The sequence below is a fragment of the Chroicocephalus ridibundus genome, chromosome 6 (genome assembly GCF_963924245.1).
Source record: "Chroicocephalus ridibundus chromosome 6, bChrRid1.1, whole genome shotgun sequence".
NCBI classification, from domain to species: domain Eukaryota; kingdom Metazoa; phylum Chordata; class Aves; order Charadriiformes; family Laridae; genus Chroicocephalus; species Chroicocephalus ridibundus.
The window spans coordinates 49,806,659-49,830,545 of NC_086289.1; the positions used below are offsets into that span (position 1 = coordinate 49,806,659).

At 36.2% G+C, this 23,887-nt stretch overlaps 1 protein-coding gene across 1 annotated transcript in view; it reads left to right on the forward strand.

Moving 5' to 3' along the window:
* DNER (delta/notch like EGF repeat containing) overlaps positions 1-23,887 on the forward strand; it is a 137,664-nt gene that overhangs the window by 50,626 nt on the left and 63,151 nt on the right. Inside the window, exons 2-4 of the mRNA XM_063339824.1 lie at positions 5,006-5,302; positions 16,142-16,236; positions 18,660-18,826. Coding sequence (XP_063195894.1) covers positions 5,006-5,302; positions 16,142-16,236; positions 18,660-18,826 — 559 coding nt within the window. The remainder of the gene's footprint in view (positions 1-5,005; positions 5,303-16,141; positions 16,237-18,659; positions 18,827-23,887) is intronic.

The window sequence follows — 23,887 nt, forward strand, 5'->3', positions numbered from 1 at the left end:
CTCTGGGAGAGCCAGAAATTGAACCCATGTATATTGCTTGAGTCCCACTGAGTCACAAGACAGTCTTTTCTCAAAATAGCAGAAACTGTATTTGTTCAATATACTCATTTCAATGCTGTTTCTGTGGACACTTTTTGGAACTTCTAGGTGTATTTTTTTCTTTTTTTTTTTTTCCCCCTCCAATTCATCTTGTTTTCTTGTCTTTCATTTCCTAGTTTCCATTAATATTTAATGTGTGATAGAATGAGATTTAAAGCTTCACTGTGTGAAGGATTGAATGAGGCTGTGTTTAAATAACAGTTTGAACATAATTAAACTATTCCTTCAAAGAGATTACATTTCTAGATAATCTTTATTGCCATTGCTATGTAAAAGATTTAAATCTGTTTCTATCTCTCTCATAAATTGATGCATATGCAAAGATAGTATGATATTTCAGATGTGCTTATAAGAAAAAAAACCTTTTTTTTCCCACTTACTGTATTAAAAACAAACAGATAATATCTTAGACTGTAGGCTTCAATTATTTTCCTTCTAAAGTATTCAGAAGTTGATGATTTTTAATGTATTGTGCATAGCTTGAAATTGCTATGTCTGATCCTTTTTCTCTGATGGTGATATGCAATGGATCTTCCCATGATCTCTTCGTGGAGAACAGTTGTTTGCTTTTGTCTTGGGGAATTTATTCAGCAATGTAGGTGCAAAGCTACTGATTTAAACTCCTAAGATCTGTTTTTACCGGAACACATGAAGAAACTAGCTGGCTGTATCCCAACCAGCTAAAGTCACTTTACATATTTGAAAACCACAACATTTCATCATGTAACTGGAAAAAATACCCCAGGTAGTCATTGGAGAGTTGGAAACTTTTGGACTCTTGGCTTTTAATATCTGAAGCCTGTTTCGGAGGTTGTGAGTGCTGCTGGACATGTATGTAAAATACCAGCCTTTGACGTTGTTGCGGCAGCTTGGCTTTTTTAACAGGTTATCATGGATTTAAACAATCCAGTGAATTCCTAATCTGAGGACTGGATTCACTCTGTGTTTTCCATATTTTACTGGTGTTGCAAGCTGGTATAATGTTATCTGTGATTGCAGGCAACAGTAATAAAAACTGAGCCAAAAGTTAGTTTTGTATTAACGCATCGAAGAGGGGAGTCACAGGTGGAAGACAGGTTTTGCACAGTGTTTAGGAACTTGTCTATAGCCTTCTCTTTAGGCTTACCATTCTATTTTTTGAAGATCTTTGGAGGATCCTTTCTGACTGTCTCTGGGTAGAACCACTCTGAAGAGATGCTGAATGGGCAGTAAATGACAAATTGGTGTCACCACAGAGCACCAGCAGAAAGACCTTGCAGATTTACATCTTGCAGTGTTTTATCTTAAACTGAAACCCTAGGAAACAGTTGGACTGGCTGGCAAAAAATCCATGTTTGTGAATGTGATTCTTAAACAAGACTAGTGTTTGTACCATATTTGTGTTGTTCAGTCTCCCTTCGGAAAATTAACTGCAATATGAAGGGCACCTTGGTATGCATCTATTTTAGGATTGTATTGGAAGAATACTCCAAAAATTATAGTAGTCCAGACACATGAAGTAATAATTGCATGCAAATACATGATTTTTAGCTCAGATTTGTCAGCTGCAACTGCTGACTGTGTCTATTTAGTCACTGAGTGTATTATGAAAACAGACAGGCTATTAAATAGAGAAATGGGGGTGAAAACAAGGGAACTAGATACTAAATATAGTCTCTTAATCAAGATTATTGCAATTCTACATCTTAAAAAATCGGGAATTTTTTAGTAGTGCTTATATTGTGTTCTTATTTAATCATGGGCTATATGGATACATGTTACTTGCTTCCTCTTTTTCTCTGCAACAGTGTTTTAAAATACTATGAACTTCACAAGGAATGGCTAAAAAAGGGCCCTTTTAATTGCGTACTCACAATATAGTTATGTTTAGCTCTCAGTTATGAGACCAAGGATATTGTTTACTTTTTTTTCTGTGAGCTTCAGAAGTTTGTTGAATGTCAAGCCTTGAAATTTTGCTACCTTATAATTCTGATGTAGCCATGCTGTTCACTGTGTCAAGACATTTCTCAGAGCCCCTGCTAACTATTGCTGCCACTTTGGAGGGGGCTAGAGGAACCACAGAAACATCACAACCAACACAAATTAATGAATTTTATTTCCTCCTCTCTCTTTAACTGCTAATCAGAATGAACTCCCTTTAGTTCAACAGAAAGCTTACGTGCACAAAGGACATTGATTTGTTTTGATATGTTTACTGAAAGAAAAATGAGCTTTAGAATTAATAGCACTAAGAAAAGGGAATGATAAGTTAAAATCCTGTGAAGTACTTCATAAAACTCAATTTTGAGAAAGTGCATAGCTGAAGTTATACATCTGCACTCATCTTTTTTTATTCTTCATCTAAATCAGTCTTAATTGTTGTCACTTCTACTGTGCGTGGAAGGTTAGTGGCGATTCATAAGGCACAAGGTGTTCTTCAGTGTGTGGCATGGGCAGCAGTAAGCAGTGCTTGTTGTGAAGCACATCTGTTTCCAGTCAAACAAGCTCAAAACAATTTACAGCAAATAACATGTATCACAAAGCACTTCTTTACTTTGCTTGTAAAGTGAGTCGATGTATTCGCTAAGGGGAAAAAGTGCCCTTTGTGATTGTTTGAAAATGTTGGGTTTTTTTTCTTTCTTGTTACTAGGTTTGCAAATAATTTTAGTTGTGATGAGAACAATTAAATTTCCTCAAATAGAATAAATGTTTATTTATTCATATAAAGTGGGTTAATGTGAATTTGGATTAATTGTGAAAGAATGAGTAAAGGGTTTATACAACAATAGGATACCTGCATGTCTCAAACTCTGATCTAGTCCAAGCAACTAGAACATGAAAAAAAACTGTTGCAAACATTTTTATTTTTTTTTTATCTGGACTTTGTTCACACTTCAACACTTTTTGTCTTCAACGCTCTTAAAGGAAAAGGAAATTTCTGTGAAAATCTCTGCTGCTTGGCAGTGGGAGCAAGCTTAAAATGTAATTGACAAATTATAGAACAGAACTAGGTTTTGTTCTTCTCTGGAAATTGTTCTTTTCTGTCACTTAAATATGATTTCACGGAGAGACACATAGAAGTTGTTCTCTGAGAACTTATGTATTCTGTTGATTTGCAGAAGAAAGTCTTTCAGGAGATAAGCCCATCTGATTATAAAAATCCATCTTCCTTGATAATTGACGTATTAAGAATATACAAACTCGCTATATAGTTGCGTTTTAAAAATGAAGAAGAGTCAGAGCGTGATTGTGATGTCTAACGTAACACCTGATGTGTATGAGATGTGTCACCGTGCAGAGTAAATAACATTCATAGCTCTAATGGAACCACAAGATCAATGAGTAGACCATATATTTTGGACTGTCTTCCATGGCCTCTAACTCTTCTGCATCATCAGTACAAAATCTGACATTCATCATTAACTGTCTCCAAAGTTAACTTTCATAATAATGTTTCCTCTGTTTTCTGTCCAAAAATGTTACAAAGGCTGGGGTATAGAAAAATTCCAGACGAAGAAAGAATTCTAGCTAGGGTAAATACTAGTACTGTTTTATATAAGAAGGTGTAATATTAGGATTTGGTGTCCTTGACACTGGGTCTTTGAACCGATGGAAAGATAAAATTCCTAGTGTAGACCCAATACTTGTTTTTATGACATTAATGGTATATAAAGCTTATGTAACTCTTACGATAATTGAAACAGATGTTTAATAATAAATAACTATGGTCCTTTAATGAGAAATATAATAAGAAGCACTGCTTATGCAGGGAAGGAGTGGAATATTGAACAGGGGAGAGCTGGGTAACCTTTAGGACTGGAACACTTGGACGAAATTTGCGTTTAAAGACTGAGAAAATGTCTGTTTCCAGTGATGGGTTATCACTTTGATGTGAAGACAAATTGAGGGAACTTCCTGGATGTCGTAGTTGGTCAAATGATGACAGTGAGTCAGCAGTGTTATTTGGCTCTGACTAAGCAAATATTTCTTAAGTAAGATCAAGGAGTCTATTTCCAGGACAAAAAAAGTATTGATGCTTTTGCAGAAGGTGGAGCATGGGGTGCAAAAATGAGCAGGTGAACAGAGGGCTTGTCCTCCACAAGGAGACTGAGCAAGCGTGGCTTGCTTAGTGTAACAGCTAAAACTTGAGAAGAGTTTGTAGATGTATTCTACAAATACATTATGTATGTCAACATCAGTATAGAAAAGGGAAAACACATTTAACCTGAAAGTCAATGACAACATAAGAAACTGAGTACAAACTAGCTGTAGACAAATTTTACCTAGAAATTCAAGCAGGCATAGGACAGGATTTTTCTGGCATCATTGAGCTCAGTCTTGTCCTATACTATTACAAATTCTGTTTTAAAAATAAGCACATTTTTGCCCCAACTCCTGTTAGAAAGTTTTCAGCACCAGAATGAATCAGACTCTGAAACTGCCGTCCACTAAACAAAGTGTGGGCAAAAAGCCTAGCCATTTTAAAATGGAAGTTGTGTCCATGACCGCGATTGTGTGATGTGGTTAACTCTGACAACACAGAGCCGCTTCATGACCTGGTGATCTGCATGAGTTCTGTGCCCTGGTCCTTTTCCGTTGCTGTATTAAATTTCTAGATGTTTGTTGTTTTCCCTGGATAGGTTAGTCTTTTAAGACTGTTTTTGAAAATTGCTTATTATGAACAATGACACTTCGCTTGAATGTGTCAACAGTGAATTAGCATTAAATGGTCTGAGAAAAGTGGTTAATATGGATTAATCTATATTCTTTAATCCTTTGAATGTACTTCCTTGAAGATACATCAAAGATGAGCTTGGTTCATAAATATGGTTAGAAGATAAATACAGGAGGGGAAAAGAATCCTTGTAAAGCTCAGAAATAAATACTTTATACGCAGTAATTGACCTATATGATATGTTTTTCCCAGTTTGTTTCAGATCCTTGTGCCAGCAACCCCTGTCACCATGGTAACTGCAGCACTAGCGGTGATGGCTACCTCTGTCTCTGTAGCAAAGGCTATGAGGGAACAAACTGTGAACATGCATTGCACAGCCTTCCAGTCTCTGAACAGACAGAGCTGACGTCACCAAGACAGAGCAGACCAGTCTCATCCACCTTGGAACCTGACATTGTTCTTCCTCGTTCAAGAGCAACCGTGATGTTACCTACATGGCAGCCAAAAGCAGGACAGAAAGTTGTAGATCTGAAATGGGATGAAATAGAGGTGAGAATATTCTGTCTAAATAAAAATGCATGGAAAAGAACTTCTAAGAGTTATCATTGCTGTGTTGTCATTTGTGCATGATCTCATGGATATCTACATGAGGGGACTGAAGATATGATCTCTGCCCTGAGTTAATATACTAGTAAAATTAAATAACTAAATAAAAAAAAGATACTTATTAAAAGTAGCGGGCTGAGTTTGGTCAAATTGTTGTATTGGATATTTCTTTGAAATGTTTCTTCCAGTCATTTGTATGACAACGTATCTTAAAACATTAAATAAATTCAGGAAAATAAAAATGTTAAAGCAATACCTTTAAAATATTTTTTTGCTATTTGTAGTTATAATCACATGATGTTCTGAAAAGTGTGTATCTCTGCAGTGCTAAGAAAACACAGCTATTTGAGGATTGCTTGGCCATACCAAGCACAAATACAGGCTGGGTGGAGAATGGGTTGAGAACAGCCCTGAGGAGAAGGACTTGGTGGGGCTGGTTGATGAAAAGCTGAACATGAACTGGCGATGTGCGCTCACAGCCCAGAAAGCCAAACACATCCTGGGCCGCATCAAAAGAAGTGTGGCCAGCAGGTTGAGGGAGGTGACTCTACCCCTCTGGCTCTGGTGAGACCCCACCTGGAGTATTGCAGCCGGCTCTGGGGCCTTCCGCACAGGAAAGACATGGACTTGTTCGAGCAGGTCCAGAGAAGGGTCACAAAGATGATCAGAGGGCTGGAGCATCTCTCCTATGCAGACAGGCTGAGAGAGCTGGGGTTGTTCAGCTGGAGAAGAGAAGGCTCCGGGGAGACTTTATAGGAGTCTTCTAGCACCTAAAGGGGGCATACAGAATAGGTGGAGAGGGACTCTTTATCAGGGAGTGTAGTGATAGGACACGGGGTAACAGTTTTTAACTGAAAAAGGGTAGATTTAGATGAGATATTAGAAAGAAATTCATTACTGTGAGCATGGCGAGACACTGGCCCAGGTTGCCCAGAGAATCTGTGGGTGCCCCATCCCTGGAGGTGTTCCAGGCCAGGCTGGATGGGGCTTTGAGCAGCCTGGTCTAGTGGGAGGTGTCCCTGCCTGTGCCAGGGGGTTGGAACTAGATGATCTTTAAGGTCCCTTCCAACTCTAACCATTCTATGGTTCTATGAAAAGTGATAGTCAGTGTATTACATAGTGCAAAACTCTTCCCTTCTTCTTTGAAGTGCATCACTGCAAGGATGACTTGTATTTCTCTGCGTTGTTGTTCTCTTACTTGGAGGTGTGAGACCACTACTTCTGCATATACTATTACTACAGTAGTTGGTACTGGAGTCTCCAACATGATCCGGAGATGACCCACCTATAATAATAGTACATATGTGCAAGATGCACAGTCTGCCATAAAAGTGAGCATCTGTTTTCGGGTAATGGTAGTGCCATATTTTTGGCTTTGCTTGGGTCAACTTAGTACGAAACAGTGTAGGGGTAATGAAGCTTGTTGGTGAAGAAATACTATAATTTTGGCAGGCAAAGAATTAAAATCTTTGTGACATCTTATTCTTAATGAAAAATGCATTGTAAAGTCATTTCATTTGAGTTTGTTCAAGAATAAACAGGTGAAATGTCAGCTGTATCTGTTTTTGAAGTGTTTCAAGGAGTGTGATTCTTCTGAGGTGTTTTCACGCACTACATAATGAGAAAATGAACAAGCACAAGTTTAATCCTGGAAGAAGTATATTTTCATCATTCTTTGCTAGCCCAAACAAATTTGTTCATGTTTTTACTATAACATTTATTTAAATCAGTTTTTGAAACTAAAACCAATGTATGTGAAATGCATGTTTGGTGTATTATGACTCTCAGATTATATAGGGCTGTATCGTATTTCAGTGGGAGTTCTGGTGGGCAACATCTGGAGAAAAGAGCTTTATTTCTTGGAATTCCATCTCCCATATCTGTTATTTTACAGTAGAACATATGTTAGTCACAAAGTATGGAGTCTGGAGAGAGCACTGAAGCAGAAACAAACAATGATCTGCTTTTATTACTTATTTTAAATGTGCTGTGTCATCTCTGCATGGGTGTTCCATGTGTCCTGGTCAATTAAGGGCATGCCTTTCTCTGTACCAGATTTTCTTTGTATGTCTTCCTCAATATGTGGTCTAGGATTGTATAAGTAACATTTATTTAGCATTTTAGGTAGATTCACTAAGCATTTCAGCCAAACATTCATAAGTGGGTATTTTAATAGCTGAAATTCACCCTTCTGTGCGTCTTCTGTTACCGGAGAAATACAAATAGGTTATCAACTGCAATTGCATTATTAACACTAACATGGAAATTACTTGTTACCCTATTATGAAATTACTTCTGTTGATAATGTTTTTAATGTATTGTGATGGATCTTGGATTTTTCACAATCTTTCTAGGGTAGCATAATCTTCTGTTCTTTAGAATTCACAGTGAGAGAGTGGTTATCTGAAAGAAAGGTATTTCAGTTGCTAATCCAAGACATTGTCTATGATCTGTATTAATCTAAAGTGAGTTGATTTGCCTGAAGGTCGGTGTTCCCAAGGCTCTTTGGTGGAGGCTTCAAGAGTAAAGAGTTGAGTGTAAGGCAGAAAAATACTACCTTTCCTCATAGCTTTAAAAGCTTTGCAAAGCTTGATCCTTTCTTGGCCTCTTAAAAAGAAAAAAATAAAGCAACTGTAGGTTTTGTATTGCAAAAATCTACTATTTTGATCTTTCTTGAGATTCAGAGGCAGCAAAGGCTGCTATTATTGTGTTGTGGGGTTTGTTCCTGTTGTGGTTTTTTTTTTTTTTCTTCTGCTTTTCTTTAAATCTTTCAAAGTCAGCCTGTTTTTCACACTATTCTATACTGATACCACAAGTGAGCTAATGTTCTTCATACTCTTTTGTCTGTCTGCTCAGAGAGAAATTTTGCCAGAAACTCTCCAAATGGAAGCTCTCCCTATCTTGCAAGGATGAAGTTTCCATGGAAGCTTTTTCAGGAAGTTTTGGAGACTCAAAAACCTAACACCTGAGAGAAGTGAACTCTCTGAGAGGCATGATATATGGTTACAGTTGGACATTTTTTTCTGCATTCCTTAGATACTAGGGATATATTTGACAGTGCTTGCTTGACTGAACTTTCTTGGTAACATCTGCACCAGTAGACAACATACAGGTGTCTTTGGATACAGTTTCATTTCTTAGAGAGCTCTTGCTATCAGAATTAATCTTTTCCTGATATGGAGATTAAGGGCTACAAACACAAATCATTGAGAGAAAAATATTAATGTCTGTTGTTTTCTTTAACATAATAAGAATTTATCTTTGTGATCAGCTGTTGAAAGAGAATTTTCTTCCTACTTTGGGCAACTAAGTTGTTCCACTTGGAAGAGAGATACATCCAGCAATCCACATTTCCCCAGTACAGTGATCTTTTGTGTTACAGTCTAGAAAAGATATATACTAGACAATAATTGAAGAAAAAAGAAACCATCTCATTACTCATATTCAAATAACAGATCCAATGAAGGTTTCTGTGTACCTGTACAAAATCAACTGTAAGAACTGCAATGATAGCAATAGTCTACTCTTAGATATTACTTTTCCTTATTATTTCTCAAATGTTTTTTGAAGGAAATCTGTAGTATTCTTCACATTTTACAGATGGACACACTGAAGCGCAGAGCAGTAAAGTGATTTGCCAGGTGAACAGCCAGGAATTATAATGCTAAGCACGAGTCCTAGTCTAACCTCTTATTTATACTGCAATAATACTGCTCAGATTCAAGCTTTTGGAACTAGTGATTAGAGGCTGCAATAAATTTGTAATTCCTCTTGCAATGGGGACAGCATTTGTTTTACATGTGTTCTTAGTAAATTGTAAGCCTTTAAAAGGAGTATAGCTGGGTCAGGTGGAAAATCCTGAGAGAAAGTACTCCTGCTCTGCAGCAATGGAATATGCTCACAGAATAATTCTGCTTGAAACAGAGACCTTTGAATCTCTGACTGCTTTATGTGTTGCTGAACGATCATGCCTTTTTGCCAAAGTATGCTATGAATGCGGAAGGAGGCTGAGCAGAGTCATGGAAGAGAGATCCATTTGAGGTGGCTAAATACATAGAGACTCCATCCTTAGAAATGACATCTTAGGAAAATCTTTGAAATGGAAATGGGTGGAGGCAGGAGGAAATATGCTTTACTTTTTCTTACCCTATTTTCTTGGGTTGCCCTCTTATGATTGCTGTTGGAGTTAAAGTGCTGGAATATGTAGACTTTTGGTTTGACTTAGGACAGCTCTTCTTATAGCTGTATATAAGATTTGTTTTGGAAGCCTCTATTATTTTTCTTTTGCTTTTAGAAAAAGATACACAAACAAATAAGGAGACTGGAGGAAACATAGATTTTGCTTGAATAATCTTAACATTCTTCTAGGATAAATCTGTAACTTCACTAAGTTTAATGTAAAATTTAGATTTTACACTAAATCTCCCCTCTACAATATTTGTGGATGTAACTTTCTGTACAAATGCCAGCCTGATAGGCAACTTGGTGTAAGCATTCTGGATAGGCAATACCCTTTATTATATTTATTTTCAAAACACAAAACTAAATGTCTCTAAAAGCTTAATATGCTCAAACAAAACTTATGTGAAGTTCATACAAACCTTTCTTTAGTATGTTCCGTTGCTAAAAGATGTTTAATGGATAGTCATAAATACTAGCTTTCCTAAAATCAAAACTCTCATATCCCCTTTAAGGACAGAAATATAGAAAATTCTAGTGAGTGCAGTTATGTCACGATACTGAAGCCCTACTCATTTGAATCTATACTGGGGCTTTGAGTAACCTGGTCTGGTGGGAGGTGTTCCTGCCCATGGCAGGGGAGTTGTAATCTTTAAGCTCCCTTCCAACCCAAACCATTCTACGAGTCTATTCTATATATTAGAAGTAAGCGTTTGTTTTCTTTCTGTTCTGGTTTTCTTTCAAGTGTTGTCCCATATGAAACTTTGGAGGGTAGAAAAAAATATACTCATGTGGCAGTTAGGCTACGTGGCACTAGATTTTCAGAAGCAGTAGTTTTTCCATGCTACAGGGCAAGGGAACTGCTTTTCTTCCTCTTACGATTTTGTTCTGTCTGCATGTGATTTCTGTGCCAGGTTTATTGATAGTAATTGATCCCCCTCTTATGGTTCTATTATATTGCCTTCTATTTTCCTACTATTTTCCCTTTTAAATTCTTTGCAGACAGCTGTTCAAAATCTGGAACAGGATCTGACCTGTTTTATTTCTTCACATATTATTTTTCCCTTGCATAAGGAAGGCTGACAAACATGTTGTATTTCTTAGAAAATAAGACACCTTTTGCCACCCTTAGAGGGCTGGAAAAGAAGAAATCCTGCAGGCCTTGTCTTGAATAAAGAAGTAGTTATACGTTCAGAAAAGGCAAAACTGCATGATATGAAACTTGCTTTATTGAATTAGAAGTTAATATGTAATCCCTTGAAAGAAGATTTGAAAGAGTCAACGCTTGCAAGAGCATTCCTTGTAATGTACTCATTGTGACAGTTTCTGTGCCACCAAAGAAACGAAAGACTATCTTTCTTAATGACCATGTCAATTTTCATGGGAGGCCACCCCAGAACACAGCCTTGTTTTCTCAAAAAACTCATTTTTGTACTCTTTCCATTAATATAATATCTTTACAAATATGTTTAAATTTTTAAGCATAGACTTTTTTTCTTTTAAGCACTGATCTTTTCTGTAAGATGAGTTTGTATTCACCTATTTTATTTCATTAAGAATGATGTGTGGAAATGATATGTGGATTTGTGTATTTTGTTTAATTCCAGACTGATTTGCCCCACTTTGCTTTGGCTGCAAGGCCTTGCAGATTTCTTTGTTGCCTCATTAAGGGGTAAAACCAGAACAGCTTTTTGAGATGAAAAGACAAGAGATTAAACCAAAGAGAACTTTCACAGCTAGCACAGGAGGAAAGCATTGATTAAAAATACACAAGTCTCTGTGCGTGTGCCTGAATGCACACATACTTATTTGTGTAAGCTTTGGGGATATTTTCAAAATGAAGCACTCTTATTGTATGTTGGAGTGGGATTTTGTGAAAGCCGTGATGGCACTGAAGTTTCAATAGCAATTTACAGGAAAGACTTAGTAGGCACCTGGCTCATGGGGTGAATTTTTACTCAGAATCACAGTGTAGGTGAGGTTGGAAAGGACCTCTGGAGGTGGTCTATTCCAACCCCCTTGCTCAAAGCAGGGTCAACTAGATGAGGTTGCTCAGAATTGTGTTCAGTTCAGTCTTAAATTTTATCTCCAAGGATGGAGAGTCCACAAGACACCTGGACAGCCTCTTCCAGTGTTTGGAAATTATGTGTTAGTTTACAGAAATATTCATTAATATCTTCTCAACAGAGTAGTGTGGAATTGCTAAGGCTAACGTGAATTTAGCCATTCCACTTAGAGACCACTTTTAAGTTTGAGGAAAGTGTGGCATATTTTGCAAGAAGTAAAAGCCTTCTGCAATTCTTTAAACTCAGGGGACTGGGATACAGAAGAAATGCAAACATGTATCACAGTAGCAGAATGGCTGGATTTTGCACTGTCCAGGATTAGTCTGCCAGTGTTGATAAGGCCTTGTAGAATTACAAATGTCTGGTCAGCTTTCCAAGAAACATACTAGGAAATTTCGTATACAACAAATACCTTCAGAGAACTACTTTCAGTAGTGTGAGAGGCTGCGTATATGTATCCTGGCATAAATGTAGACTTAGAGTCTGTATGTTACCTTTCTTAGCCTCATTGAAGTAAGGGCTAGTACACTTAATTTACCAAAGTAATAAAGGCACTCATATAAAAATATTGCCTTGGGATCTATTTCTGTATTTCAGCACTTGTTGAATTAAATGTATATCTCTCTATCCTGGTTGGTGCATAAGGCAGGAGAGCATCTGTATAATTCACACTATTTAATTTTTTCAGAAAAATCGTAATATGGAAGAACTGTCTGTTGTTCTTTTCTTATGTACCACACCTGATATCCTTTGCAATCTCATTTATACTAATGCTGTGGCCTGGTAAAGTAGTCTTCTACCCAGGGCACTGCTGAATGTTAAGGTCCAAGTAGAGATTGTAGGAATAGGTACTCTTCTGGAGATTTCGCTCTTGCTTTCTCAAATGATGACCCAAATCATGGGTCATCTTTTACCCATGTAAAGACTCAAAAAGTTAACACTGTTTAAGCATTTGAAGCAGAAATGTATTTTTTATATATTATGTTCTCTTTTAAAAATAAGAACATGACTTAGATGCAAACTTATGGAACGTGTATGTAAAGAGGAATTGTATATCTCCTATCAGCAATTTGATATTTAAGCATTTTAAACTCTAAGTAATATATTGAAGAGCAGCTCTTAAATATATTCTGTGCTGACGTAGGAGCTTAGCTTTGTAAGCAGCTCCTAAACATACTTTAGGGTCTGGCAGGTGCATGAAGATTTTGATTTCTTTGGTGACTGTTTTTAAAGTAGCTGCATCATTTGTGTTGTATCTATAAGTCTGTTCCCTAAGCAACTTCCATGCTGGCTTGAAGGTTCTGTGCTATTGAATGCTTCAGGGGAATTTTGGAAGAGTTTCATGTCATTGCAGTTATATGTAATTTTTTTTAAGATTCTCTTTAAATGACTTCAGATGGTCTGTTTATGTGTTATGTCTGTTTATGTATGTTATGTCTCAGTTTTTAAATTAAATTAGGGTAGAAATGCTCTTTATTTTACCTTCTGAAAATAATTTAAGTATATTTTCCAGTGAGTTCTGTTTTAAACATCTCCTACCAGTTCTAACAGCTTTTTTTTTTTTTTGAGGGTGAGATTTTACAGATTGTTTTAATCTTCTGAGTGTCCTTTCTTATTGAATGAATTGGTCATCTTTGCCCTCATTCTTCAATCCTTCAGTTTTGCAGAAAGCTCTGTTAAAACAGAAGAGAGACATACTTAAAAGTCTTTATACAAATTTCCCATGGCTGTGGAAAACTCTGTAATTTGTTTCCTAATTCAGGTATCAAAGCTGTCATCTTTGTCTCCATAGTATTTGAAATAGGACACTGCTGGAACTAATTTTGTTCCTTATGAGAGCTGTTGCTTCTTCCTGTGGTGTGGTGTTTTTTTTGTTTTTTTTTTTTTCCTCTGATCTAAATACTACGGGTTTTTTTAATATAAAAAATTATTAAATTTCAGCTGTTGTAAAATCCTGATTTTAGTGTCCTATTAGTTTAGATGATTATTTTATCAGATTTGTAGAACATGAAGACAGGGACAATTACAAATGGAGTTCCTAGATAGAGAAAGACATCAAATGTTACAGATCTGTTAATAGAAGAGTTAAAATTCTGCATTTTGCATTTCACTCTTCTGATTATCATTAAAATATTTCCTACGTGTGCTTTTCATGCTAGGTAATGCTAAATTCTGATGTGTTTGCAAACCAAAGTCTTTTTGGTTTGTCATTTCCATTTTCATAAGGTTAAATCTCAGCTCTTGTTATAGAATCATAGATTCATAGGGTTGGAAGGGACCTCTCGAGATCATCTAGTCCAACCCCCTGCCAGAGCAGGGTCACCCAGAGCAGGTTGCACAGGAACGCGTCCAGGTGGGTTTTGAATGTCTCCAGAGATGGAGACTCCACCACCTCTCTGGGCAGCCTGTTCCAGGGCTCTGCCACCCTCAAAGTAAAGAAGCTCTTCCTCATGTTTAGGTGGAGCTTCCTTTGCTCAAGTTTGTGCCCATTACCTCTTGTCCTGCCCCCGGGCACCACTGAAAAGAGCCTGGCCCCATCCTCCTGACACCCACCCTTTAAGTATTTATAAGTGTTGATAAGATCCCCCCTCAGCCGTCTTTTTTCCAGACTGAAGAGACCCAAATCCCTCAGCCTTTCTTCATAAGAGAGGTGTTCCAATCCCCTAATCATCTTGGTAGCCCTTTGCTCTACCCTCTCCAGCAGTTCCCTGTCCCTCTTGAATTGGGGAGCCCAGAACTGGACGCAGCACTCCAGATATGGCCTCGCCAGGGCAGAGTAGAGGGGGAGGATGACCTCCCTCGATCTGCTTGCCACGCGCTTCTTGATGCACCCCAGGATGCCGTTGGCCTTTTTGGACACAAGGGCACTTTATGCAGCCACTTTGTTCAGCTCTTGCTTCTCTAACTTTTTGTCATTTTTAAAATTCTAGTTTCAAAGAGATCATTACCCTTTACTTTACAAACTTCTACTATTGAATAGTAAGGTAAATTAAATGCTTAAATTACTTTTTTTTTTTTTTCCCCCTTGTGCTCCAAGGTAATAGATGCGTGAAATTGTAAAACTGTATAAATACTTTAAAAGTGAGTGTATTTTTAGCTGTAGTATAAGTTTGGGAGAATAGACACATTGATTTCTTTTTTTCCTTTGTCCCAGTAAGCATATAGATTCTCAAAGAAAATGAAAGTTTAAATGTTGGCAAATATAAGAGTGTTAGCCAAAACCAATTTTTGGATTCATTGAGCTTTGAATGTTAGCTTCATAATTTTGACTTCCAAGATTGAAAAATTGTAATAAATATATTATCTTTTTTTCAAAATTCATTTGAACACATACAACAAAACTGCATCTCACTTTATTTTCACAAACTACGTGTATATATGCCAGAGAACTCAACAATGAATCGAGTATTCTAGACATTTTTGGGAAATGTGAACACGGGGTATTTGTCTTGCCAAGTCAAAATCAAGTCTGAGTCTCCCAAAAATTGTTACTTGCATCATATGCTGTGTTGTTCATATTTTCACAGGTGTTTCATAATAATGTTTAAAATATGAATTTCAATTTTACTTAAAAATTAGATTCTGGCTTTGTCTTCAGAAGTGTGTCAGGTTGCATTTTCACTTAGCCAGTAAGGTTGATGTGAAAAGGTTGCACATGTATTCTAGATGACTGAAAAAAAAAACAACCCAAATTGCAAAATCTGCCTAGCAATTTGAAGATGAAACTGGTGGATTTATTTTTTCTTTTTTACAGTGTGATATTTCATAGGCAAGCTGATGAAGATACCTGAGAACTACTTAATTAAAACTACTGATGATGTTAATGTAGGCGATAGAAAGACTCAATTATGCCACATAAAATATTACTTATTTGAAATAAAGGTGTCATTGGAAACGCTAATGGTTTTCAAACGGCCTTCATGAAATTACTACTTTAGAAGATATGAATAATTAAGGAGTCTGTTTGTGATTCCTCTGTGTTGTATGGCATCCTGTATGGTGTCTTGATCTAGTTAATACAGTAACTGATTTCTATGTCTGCTGCATCCTTTCACTCTCAACTGTGCTTGTAATTTTTTTCCATCTGGCAAGATGTGGGAATATTTCTTTAAAGTAATCTGTGTTTGTAAAAAAATGTATTTCAATATAGTAGAAAGAAAATATCAGTATTTGCTATTATAAATCCTTCAAGATCACCTAAATTAATATTGTGACATTTCTTGGACGTGGCAAACATTAGAGCTTTATTTATTATTTTAAAGGACCAGAAGCCTATTCATCTTTTTCTAAATGTCATCTCTTTTAAAGGAAAATACCTTTAGAAGTTTACACTTATGTTCAGGAAGTTTTTGTTAAAACAAAAACCTAAAAGGATGTTTGTTGATAATATAAATGTTTTGGTGAATGTTTTGGTCCATCCTGATGATTTTTAAAAGATCACTGCTGGACTGTTAGTGTTATTGTTGAAAAAATCTTTCATGTTTTCTTTGGTTAGATTTTCTGGCTTAATGTTAACTAAAACTATTCTTATTTTCAGATAACGCCAGATGTGGCTTGTGGAAATGCCAGTTCCAATACCTCTGCTGGAGGCCGGCTTATCTCCTTTGAAGTTCCACAGAATACATCAATAAAGTAAGAATATTTATCATGTGTGATGAAATATAAAAATGCTTTTATTTTAATTTGCCTGGATATTTTAGATAACAGTTTTTCAGATGGGCAGAGTTGTCAAATGGCTAAAAGTATATAAAAGAACTTCAGACAGACTTCAGGCATCTAGCAGTGCCATGACAGCTCTTTGCTTGGTATAATTTTTCCCATGTACTTAATGTTTTAAAAGATGTAAGCATGTAAACTGTCTCTAGGCTATTAGAATGCATTAGAAATTAGGGCAGACGTGTTGAAGATGTTAGTTTGGAGAAGACATGATATTTCCTTTCTCCTTCATGCAGTGAACACCTTTTTTCCCCTCCTCTTACATCTCAAGATGCACTTTCTGGTAGAAAGTGTTACTATTGACTATATAAATGCATGTATTCTGTGCACTTGTATTTGATTTCTGGATTATTGCTTTGGGTGTCATCATCAGCTGTGAAATCTTTGTGTATGTCCTGCAAACCACATTTCTCAAGAAACTGAATGCATTTCAAACTCATCCTTTTTCGATCAAATGCTTACTTTGTTACTTTTAATTAACAGAACCTGACTTCCTAGAAAGATCTGATTCTGTCAGTTGGGATGAGGCACTTTCTTATTGGAAATTTTATTTCAAATAAAAATCTGCCAACGTAGTTCTCTGGCTCACAGCTTTACTGCAATTTTAGGCTTAGATTTTCCCAAAATAGCCTACTTTTCTCATACTGTCATCTTATCTTCCAGGATCCCAGCTTTCAGTTAAAAAAGGCCATGCTCGCAGGAAAAAACAAACTGATGCAAGCAGACAAGCTGCAGACAGTTTGGAGCAGTAACTGTTAAACGTGGGAGCTGTCCCACTCCTCCCACGGGACTTTGAATCGTGCTCATTCATGAGCATTAAGCCTAAGTCAGGGAGAGATCTGTGAGTGTGGATGCTCTGGCTGGCTGCAATCTATAAGCAAACAAGTGTCTTTTATTGAAATCGGGAATAAGGTGGCGTTTGTAGGTTTGATAGCTGTATTTAAGACCCTTGATGGAGGGACCCCCCTTTAAAGGAGGTTGCGGAGTACGCAGTCATTTTTGTTCTTTTTTTTTTTTTCCACTATATATCTTTAGCAGTGTTTTATATCTGGGTAGATTAATGCAGATCAATATCTACCTTCATTTCATTGTATTTCCTGTGTTAAAGGCCCAAGTAACGTCTCTTGTTCAATGGCTATCTATGAAAGGAAAATAATTTCAATTTAATAATTTTATTTTGGTTTGATTGTCAGGTGTGACCTAAACTGTGCAACTAGCTGCTATCCTGTTCTACAAGTGAGATGGTCAGCTTTGGGGGTAGCGGTGGGGGTGGTTCTTACAGAGGATCCAAAATACTGACAAAAATTTGCTTCTTATATGTCTAGTTGCAACATTTTTCCAACTTGTGTCAAACATTCTACAAAACTTTGCATTTCTTGTTTTGAACTCAAATAAGAAGCGACAAGGGAGAAACTGCCTTGTGTTTTTAGCAGGATTGAAACAGGAAATTGTGGAACAGAACTTCATCTCTGGTATTTGCAGGCTGTTTTCAGCAGGAGAGAGTTATCAGTTTTCCACAGTTGGATGCAGTTGTGTTTGAATTTTTGGAGGATTGTTCAAACTCATTTGGGATTCCTTCAGAGGAAATTAATGCAAATACGTGGGTACTTGCCAGAAACATGACAGGTTTTTATTTTTCCTCTATGGAGGTGAGTAGGGAAAAAAGTGTCCTGAGAGGAAAGAAATGCTGACATAGATACAGTGCTCCCTAGTGGAGCCAACAGTATTATATGCAGTTGTAGATACTACTTTATCCAATCTGTCAATATTCAGGAAGGCACCGTGGACTCAGTGACCTTGGGAGCATTACATGGCTCATTTGATTTACAAGAATAAACTGTTCTGAACCTTCGATCCGGTGTGTCAAACAAATGAGGATTTCTACCAGGATCCGTCTCCCTGTATTGAATGAACATTGAATGTTCCCCAGTAAACAAGAGGGCTGGATGTACTTCTGCTGCAGAAAATGATGGCATTGTAGATGTAGAAAGGAGGTACTATTCAAAAAGGCATAAGTACAAAGACTGAAAAAGGATGCTTTACTATTATATAATGTTTATGTAAAACTCCTCTGGGGCACTAAGATGGTGTCCTTCAAGTATTAGAAATGGAGACTCTGTATGATTAAATCTACTATTACGTATACTCTTATGCAAATCTTACTATTGAAGCTTTTTTTTTATTTTTGTGGACGTGCTAAGAACCTTCAGGCCTTTTCCTGAATCCATACGTGCTACATTTAAGTTTTCTTTGTTGATAAGCTTTAGTTTTGCAGTGATGTACTTCCTAATGACACCAATTTCCCTCAGTGTAAACATTTTTATAATTTCTTTTCTTAGAATAAGGCAAGATGCTACTGCTTCTCTTATCCTGCTGTGGAAGGTCACAACCACTGGATTTAAACAGTGTTCACTTATTGATGGCAGAAGTGTCACTCTTCTCCAGGCACTGGGTGGACTTGTTCTTTCGGAAGAAATGCTTGCATTAGGAAACAATTATTTTATTGGTGAGTAACATGCTAACTTTCTATTTATCACCTATAAGTGACAGCTGATGGCTTACCCAACACTCAGAGAAACAAAGAGATAATTCCCTTAATTTAAGTACTGCTGAAAGATCCAGATATTGTGACTGTGTTTTAGACATTGATTCATTGAAAGCAGGCAAGAGGTACACTAAATTCTTACATAGGTGGCGTCATTCAGTTTAAAATCTAGATGGTGATTTTTGCCTGATACCATTAGATGATGCAAGAAATTGTGTATGTTCTATTTTAACCTGCTATAAAGCTTTTGGTAAATGCTACAGTAAGTAACTCTGAATGTCTGAGGTGTTTCTTTGTCAGGTAATGTATCATGGAATACTCTGTAAAGAAATTTAAGCCAGTACACAGCAAATTTGAAAAAATATATTAAAATATAATAGGAAGTTGGATCTTCTAACAGTGTTTACTTGCATTATTTTTGCTCTTCTAGTTTTGTCTCTGTGAATACGAAACCTTAGAAATTATAGTACATGTTTCATTTGGCAATTAAATGTTAAGCATCCTAGTGGAAGGTGTGCAATGAAAATAGGCTGATATGTTATTTTTAAGTGTATGGGATATAATATTGATTTAATGCAATATTTATGCATAGAGACAATAGACCTAATTAAATTGAGCTTTCTGGGCAGATGGTTTATTATACCAATGACATGAAACCAAAGTCATTGTACTAACAGCATTTATTATAATCTTGAAAGGCTGTATATCTTATAATGACGTATAAGCTGCCACAAATTGTTATTCAGCAACTTATCATGCTAATAAATGTAAAATTAAATGCATTCTGATGCAGAAACATTCAAATTCTAAGTGTGTAGCTAATACAGAAAAAAAGCAACCACAAATGCAGTAGTGGTGCCATGTTCTCTCCTTTTTGAGGTGTCACTTAGCAAAGATACTGCTTGAAGGTTTTAGTATAAAAATTTAATTACAGTCAGCAGTGGTTTCTTTTATTGATGTTTATTTTCTTCAAATAATTTTCCAGTTCCTTATACCTTCTTTATTATTTACTTCATTCCAAGACATTTGGTTTTAGCTTTTTTTTTCTTTTAATCTAGTTTTGCATTTGATTTATCAGCATTAAAACTTTCCTCATGTGTCTTCCTCAGGAATAAATTTTTCCATTTGTCTTGTGGCAGTTAATGTACAATAAAAGTAAGTAAAAACTTGCTGAAGACAGGTTAATTTGTAACTTTTATGCACTCATGAAAGTACTTAAAGCATGGCTTGGTCTATAAGCTCCCAAATAGAGGGCCTAAGTTCCTCTGTGAAGGCTCACTTGACTGCACATGCCATACAGCATAGGCTACTAATTTAGATAACTAAAATGAATATTGTCTTAGTCTTTCATAGTTTGTCTTCTCCTACTTGTGTCTCTGTAGCTGTCTTTCTGTGACTAGGATTTTTACTTTGAATTGTTTACTGTGTGCTAGGTAACATGAAGTGAAAATATACCTTTTCCTTGGTATATAAAATGAATATAAAGCAAGGTGAATATAAAGCAAGGTTTAGATCATAAAATTGTACTAATGATCATGCTTATTTCATGCAGTTCAAGTTTTCTGAGACCTCTTATTTTACTTCCATCTGGTTTTTGATACTTTCTTTGGTCTTCATAATTTCCTGATGCTGAAATTTGTTGTAGAATTTTCCAGTTGTAGTGTAATTTAATTTATGTCAAGAACGTGAATCAGAAATACATATGCATGGAGCAGGAGAAAGACTCCAATAATACAGTGATACATTCAGGAATAGAAGCATCTGAGTGCTTAGTAAAGATGAGAGCAGGTATAGTGCATTTGAATTTTTATAAATCCTATTTATTTTAGCAAATGGACAGATTACTTGTAGTGCTTTTAATAGAAAATGAATATGAAATATTCTGTCTGCATATCTTTTAGTCCTGAGGCGTTGCAACTCTGTGCTATGATATAATCAAGTAATGAGATAAATCAACTATTTTCTGGAGTAAATTATTTTATGTGGCTTTAATTTAGTTATAGCTTTTCCCAGAATAATTTCTTTTTATTAAAACACTTGAGCAGAAAAAGGGTGAAATACTAAAGGAATAGGGAAACTGAAACATGAATTTGTTAAGTTTAAAAGTGTTTGTGACCTATCAACATCTATTGTAAGAAAGAGAAGACAGAGTAGCCTCTGGATTTTCTTCTCAATTGTATCAAAACGCTCTGCTTACTTTCCATCATCAGTTCTTGTCCAACAAAGTGTAAGTCTTGGGTGTAAATCTTAAAAACGAACTCAGCCATTTGGTTTGAAAAATGCTGATTTTTTTTTTTCTGAACTCAACTGAAATCCGTAATTCAGCTAAGGTCTATATAAAAATAACTAAATCTTTACTTCAGATTTGATCCAGATGTATGGAAATGGTCTGTGAATCTGATGCACTTCACTTAAGTTTTTAGTTTTCAAGAGCTTAGTTTTCAATAAGACCAGACAAATACAGTTTTTCTTCTAGACAATGTTCCATATGTTTCTTGATATACAAGACAAACATATTCTAAGGTACAATAAAGTGGATGATTTTATATAAAAAAGCAATAATGTAGCATGTGCTTTTATTGATGATATTTAAGATAGAACAATCCCGAGGCCACAAGATAATGTAGGATGCTGTAGGCATAGAATCACACAGGAAGGCTGTAGACCATGCCAGTTGATGTATTTACTTCGTATACTTTCCCCCTCCTTTCCCTAGTCTCTTTCTGTTTATTCAAATGAATTTTTAAAGGATTCTTCTCTTAATTGGTGAATTATGTACAATGCAATTTTTTTTTGACCTTTAAAAAAATTTTCTAATTAGAACTGTAAAAGAAAAATGGGGAAGAGCTGAGTGTGTGGGTTTGTTTTGGGTGGGTTTTTTGTGCGTGTCTTTTGACCTACATCTCATTTGAGTCACTTCACTGTGTTGCCTCCAAGTTTGTTATTCAGCAAGATACTTTAATTATTTTTTGCAAATCTTTCTGAATAAGATGGTTATGTCAAAGATAAAACATTTAGGTAAATATTGCTTGTGTCACCATGAGGTAACACAAATCAAGTGTAAAATTGTTTGGCAAGATTGAGAAGACTCAAAAGTCATCAGTAATGTACTGATTTGCTAATCATGTGATTCAGGGCACAATGTCTAGAGGCTGGAAAGAATTCTGTCTCTGAGATCTAAAAATAGACACCTCGATCACAGTGCTGTTTACCCCAGAGACACTACCTGCACTATTTGAGAATGAAGGGTTTGAGGGAAGGAGAAGAGTATAACATAACTAAGTAAAAAACAGCAGTCTGTTTTCTAAAATGTGATCTGTAAAATGGCTGCTGCATCTGCAAACAGTCTTTCGCAGTGCAGGAAGAGAGTTATGATGCTGTGATTATGCAGGCATGATTACAGTGTTCAATCACAGCGTTTACTCCATTAAAATAAGCCCCAGTAGATGGGAGAGTACTAAGTTGAAGTCTGGCTTGTACCTTCTGTAACACATTCTTCCCATGACTGCTTTGCTTCGAGTAATTGTAATGTGTTTGTCTGTAGGATTTGATGCTACACATGGGCCAGTCTTCTAAAATAATTTATTATGTTTTGTTAGAAAGTATACTTATTATCCAGTGGGGAAAAAAGACTAACAAGGTTCAGGTTTTGAAGTGAAAAAGCCCCCTGAAAGTACTGCCTCACTCAGTAGGTTAGGTGGGTTAGGTGTAGGATGAAGCACACGGCACATCACAAGGTGCTGGTGGCTTTTAATGTCAGGTTACTACTAGACAAAGGTAGTCACTAGATGGTTGATCTGTAGTACAAGCCAGGTGAACTGTTGATCTCTGCCCAACTGTTTGCAACAAAAATGCTTCATTTGATGCCAAAAGAATTTCAGAAGTTTTGTGCCCAAATTCAGGACTTTAAAAAAACCCCAAAACCACAACAAAATACAAAAAAGTATTTTATTGAGGGCACTTCTGAATAGCAAAGGTTTTAATATATATACAGAAAATATCTGCCTGTGGAGTGCTATGGATTTGCCAAAGAGATAGTTGGGAAGTGAAGGAAGAGGGAATGAATCATAATTTTAAAGAAGAGGTGGCAATAAAGGGATCAACATTTAAAACATATTATTTCATGGAAATTCTGCCTTTTACTTCAATAGACTTACAGCGTCAAACTATTTGCCCTGGTGTTCTTTGAAGTTAATGAGTGATTCTTGTATAAACCATTTATCATATTTATAAAATGTCTCATCAGTATTTATTTTAATTTGGGATCTTCATATCTTCATGCTATCATTAACGGTGCTAGAATATTTGAAAATTAGTAACTGCAAAACTTTACCTTGTTACAGTCACGCACCTATTCTTCATTGCCATATAACTTGAAAAATTGAAATCACATGAAATGCATTTTACAAGCCTGAAAAAATGAGATAAGAGTATCCTGATGCACTGCCAGTTTGTGCATGAGTCTTTCAGACAGAAGTTCTCGTGCATGATAATAGGTTACAGCTAAGGATCTCTGTGGTGAGTTGAAAGTGCTGGTTGTTCTGTGTTTTGGGGGGAATCTAATCCACCCAGCATTGTGCACCTCTCTCTGTCAGGGAGAATATATTGGATTTGGGAACATCTACAGGAACATGTATATCTTTTTCTATACATGTTTGTTGCAAGTGCATAAGATTTACTAAATTGATTGAATAATATCTCTTGTGAGAAAATAATGTATTAACATTTTCCTTTAGAAAAATAAAAAAGGCCTTGCTTAAGGACTTTGAAGGGCATTTTCAGCTTGCATGGCAACTCTCTTAAAAATCTTCCATGATTTGTTGCACGCATCTTTTTTATCCAAATGCACAATTACACTCATTGAAAACTGGAACGTTTATTCTGAAAACAGTCTGCTATCAAAATAGTGAAAAAAACACGAAACAAACACATAATAAAAGCATTAACTTTTTTTTTTAATACTCACATTTTAGAAGTTTTACTGTGACTGTATACCATCTGTTTCTTCATGAGTCAGTTAAT